At 29.5% G+C, this 4,716-nt stretch overlaps 1 protein-coding gene across 1 annotated transcript; it reads left to right on the top strand.

The window, feature by feature from the left end:
- Positions 1–1,554: 1,554 nt before the first annotated feature.
- Positions 1,555–4,716, top strand: LOC115964084 (fatty acyl-CoA reductase 3-like). Its single transcript, XM_031083397.1, has 5 exons — positions 1,555–1,740; positions 1,928–2,009; positions 2,950–3,216; positions 4,112–4,239; positions 4,337–4,716. Exons 1-5 carry the CDS (start codon positions 1,586–1,588, stop codon positions 4,488–4,490), a joined length of 786 nt encoding a protein of 261 aa, XP_030939257.1. The 5' UTR covers positions 1,555–1,585; the 3' UTR covers positions 4,491–4,716.

The following is a 4,716-nucleotide window of genomic DNA, read 5'->3' as shown; positions in this document are numbered from 1 at the left end:
AAAAAAAAAAAAACCTAGTTTCAAAAAAAAAAAAAAAAAAACCTTTACACTAATTCTGAATATTTTATAATAGAAAATATAAACTTTGAACCAGTTTGTACTTTTCAATTTTATCGTCTCAAACAGTCAAACCCTTATGCCAATATATATATATATATATATATATAAATAATTAAACCCATGCCCTTATCATTGATATTTTAACAATGGTAATTTTTGTGATTTAAAGATATTTAATTGTCATGGATGTTGGACATTTTTCATATATATATACATATATATTTGTTTATTAATATTTTTTTTTTTTTATTGTTGTTAAAATGTTGCATGCTTAACACTTTACATATTATTTAATTATTTAAACAACTGAAAAAAAAAATCATTAGGTTGACCCGAATATGAGCATGGTCAAGTGTGAGTTTAAGAAAAATAAAAATCCATTTAAATCCAGATAGAAAAGGGTACCAGCTGTAGCTACATAGATTAATAGTATATTGTAATTAACTGAAAAAACAAATAAAAAATAAACCTTGCTAGGTCTGTTTTTTGTTTTGTTTTTGTTTTTGAATACCGATTGCTATGTGTTGGTCATAGGTGCATTGAATATGATTTTATGAGGTCCATGTGATACCTTTACGCTTTGGTATTAGGCTGTCACACTTTTGCCCTCTCGTCATGTTACTTTAATACGAAGCAACATTTTCAGATCATTTTCAATGAGCGTGTATATATAGTTGACACTCGCACAGTAGCAACTACTTAATTAATTATCACCGACTAAAACTCAAAAAGCATTTTCAAGGATTATTCATTTGCAGCACAATAAATAAAGTGGGGTACGACACTGTTTTAAAGACCCTAAATATTGTTTTCCTTGTCGTGTTGGATTTGACTGAGTGGTTTTGGTGCTCTTTTATTGGAACATTTATGATCTACCTAATCGCTTAGCACCATCCATCAGTCTTTATCTCGTACGTGCTCATAATAATTATAGGAATATCAATCCCTTTGAATGTTGCTGCAATAGATGGCTAAACTTCAGATTCATCCCCAAAAAAAAAAAAAAAAAATCCAAACTTCAGTAATACAAAAGTTACTGTTAGGTAAAATAAATTTACAGTGTGATGATATGATGAATGTCAACAAATCGGTTTGAGTTGAGTTTGTTCTCAATCAAGACCTAAACTGATCATGTTGGGTGGGGAAGAGCAAAACCTGCTGGGTTTGTTCTATGACATCGATCTTCAAATTTTAGCCAAATGCTTGTGAGGCTAATATATATATATATATATATATATATATCATTATTTATTTTATTTTTAGGCAAAGTAAAGCAAAAGTACTGCTACACTTTGATGTTTTCCATAAATTGGGATTGTTACTATATTTCTGAAATACACAATAATTTTTTTATAAATTGATGTTCTTGTGATTTCGAATTGACTTGAAACCCAAATTATTCTTTCTTGGAGTTAAATTAATGAATTAAAAAAATATATATTTCTAACAAATAATGCATTCAACTATGGGCAATGAATTCTAATAGTCTTACCTACCTTTGTCCAAATATTTTATCAGGGCAAGGATGTACGGATGGCCAAATACTTATGTATTCACAAAAGCAATGGGAGAGATGCTTATAGGGCATCTAAAAGAAAATGAATCTGTGGTTATCTTACGTCCTACCATTGTTACCAGTACTTTCAAAGAACCTTTCCCCGGTTGGGTTGAAGGGATAAGGTGAGAAAACAAAATCTTTCTTAATTACATTTGTGCAATGGCAATTAACCCTTGTTCTCAATTATAATTTATTATCATTTTATTTTCCTATAGCATTAATTTCTTGTTTGGTTATGGAGAAAATGAGAGAAAGTATAGTTTGAATTATATTGCAATTTTAATTTGTAATTACATTTTGATGTTACAGGACTATTGACAGTCTAGCAGTTGGCTATGGTAAGGGAAAACTTACTGTCTTTCTTGGTGATCTTCAGGCAGCCCTTGATTTGGTGAGTTGATTAAGTCAATCATAACTCATTAATTATTATTTATTTACATATTATAATTTCTTAAGCGTTAAAGATAAAGTGGAGACATGCTTTGAATTGGGAACTCAAAATCATTTGACATGATACATAATAAATTATTAATTTTAATTGTTCAAAAAGCTCAAATGGCTAAGAAGCTATGAATTTAATCATTGACCATAATAATTTTAAACATGAGGTTGAATGGGTATAGAGTTTGACCTCAAGATCAGCTTTGATACCATATCTCATTTAATAATTAAGTTAAAAATCTCACATATTTAGCATAGGGAAGTCAATATTGTACTGGTATCGCCCGTACATAAGAAATATATTGTACTAGGTATTAAATCGGTTTTAGTACTCCTCTAAAATGTATAGGAAAAAATACCGGGTTACACTGGTTTGTAGCGGTTGTACTAGGCATATTTCAGGTATTTTGACCGGTTTGCCGTTCGGCCGGTACAATAAAAAAAAATTAAAAAATGTTAAATTTGTGATTTTTTTAATAAAAAATATGTTATTTAATCTAATATATTAGTTAATGTACTTAAGCTAATATTTAGGCTTATAAAATGTGGATTTAAAAATTTATGTTAATAAATACTATAAAAATGAATAAATTCATACTAACATAAATAAATACAAACACACACACACACACACGCATATATAGGCAATCCCTAAATGATACACCGGTATCAACTAGTACCAAAACATTTTTGTTTCTTTGGCCAAATTGAAATGACATCTGATATGAAATTGACTCTCTTGGTTTAATTACTTTGGGTGAATATGTGACCAAGAGTGTTAAGAATATTATAATTAGATGAATTTTTTTCTAAAAGTTTAAATTGTTAGAAAAATGTGATGAATTTGATCATTTAGTTTATTATTAAATGAAATGTAAATAAAAATGCAGATACCCGCAGACTTTGTGGTGAATTCTATAATAGTGGCAATGGTAGCTCATGCAAATCAACCTTCTGATGTGATTTACCAAGTGGGTTCTTCAGCAAGCAATCCTATGAGAAACTTGGATCTTCAAGACTACGGCTATCGTTACTTCTCCCAAACACCATGGATTAATAAGGATGGAAAACCTGTCAAGGTTACCAAGGCTTTGGTATTAGGCGACATGGCCAGCTTCGAAAGATACATGGCCCTTCGTTATTTGCTTCTACTGAAGGTTTGTTCTTAGTTTGGCCAATACATTTATATGATATGCATGCTTCGTGAATAAAAATGAGTGATCATAGGTGTATTACTAACTTGTCCATTATTTTTTGGGTACAAATTAGTGTGATAATCAATGGTGCTGCCCAGTATGATATATGTGATACTCACCGATTTGAATCCATGTAGAACAAAGTTATAATACACACATTACATTTAACAATTATTAGTGGGTATAAAAAAAAAAAAAAAAACTAAATTTATAACATTTAAACTCTAGTAAATTAAATTTAATTGTTTATAGAGAAACCTTTGTTAAAAAAAAAAAAAAAAATTGCATGAGGAATAAATTTTATCACTTTTGAAATGTAATGCTATTATATTTTGTATTTTTTTTTTTAATCTTTGATTTTTCCTTCTTATTTACCTTTTTTTTTCTTATTATATATATGTTCTTTTGAACCCCTAAAAGATATTGATAGAATAAAAAAGAATATATATATATATATATATATATTTATATATATTTTTTTTCTATTTTCCTACTGAAGTTTGACACATAAAAAGACAATAGTCAATTAATTATGCTATAAAATATATCAAGAAAAAAAATTCAACAGCGAATCCAACAAAGGCAAAATATAATAATAATAAAAAACAGGAAGTTTGTAATTGTAATAGTCCAATCATTTTTCAATAAAATAGCTGGGTGTGACCAAGAGGGGTGCATGTTATCTATCATCGATTGCCATGTCAAATGTTCTTGCTTCATTTTCCTTTGTCAACCATAGCATTATGGTATTTCTCTCAGCACCATGCATCTTCTGAACTCAAAATGCCCTCAGTTCCTTCTGCTAGCTATATATTATCTTTATTTCAATTGATTTTTTCTTCTTCTTGTTTTACAGGGACTAGAAGTGGTGAATGTAGCGCTTTGCAAGTATTTTCAGGGCACGTATATCAATCTCAGAAGAAAGATCAACTTTGTGATGCGATTGGTGGAACTGTACAAGCCTTACTTGTTTTTTGGGGGCATGTATGTGTATGCTTTTACTTTGGTTCTTGTATTTGCTAAGTTAACCATTTTTTTCCTTCTTCAATATATATTAATATAAGCCTACTTTTGCATATAGCTTTGATGACATGAACACAGAGAGGCTGCGAATGGCATTAAGAGAAAGTAGTGCAGAGGCAGATTTGTTTTGCTTCGATCCAAAATGCATCAAATGGGACGAGTACTTTCTGAATGTCCATTTACCTGGTATCGTAAAATATGTTTTTAAGTGATATCCACAAGTGGATTATAGTATTGTGTTTTCAGAGTTTGTACTACTTTTAAAAACACGTGTGTTCCTCTAGAGTAACTTACTTAGAAATATCTGTTCAACGCAGTCTATTATTGCTGCAAATTTATTTGAGAACTTTGGCAAGTGATATGTTCTAGTGTTGTACTAAGGGATGTGATGGATTTCTGTTACCAATATGATAATGAATTAAATATATATATATATAA

Source organism: Quercus lobata, chromosome 10, assembly GCF_001633185.2.
Source record: "Quercus lobata isolate SW786 chromosome 10, ValleyOak3.0 Primary Assembly, whole genome shotgun sequence".
NCBI classification, from domain to species: Eukaryota; Viridiplantae; Streptophyta; class Magnoliopsida; order Fagales; family Fagaceae; genus Quercus; species Quercus lobata.
Note: the sequence above shows the minus strand (reverse complement) of the source record. Positions and strands in the feature narration are given on the sequence as shown.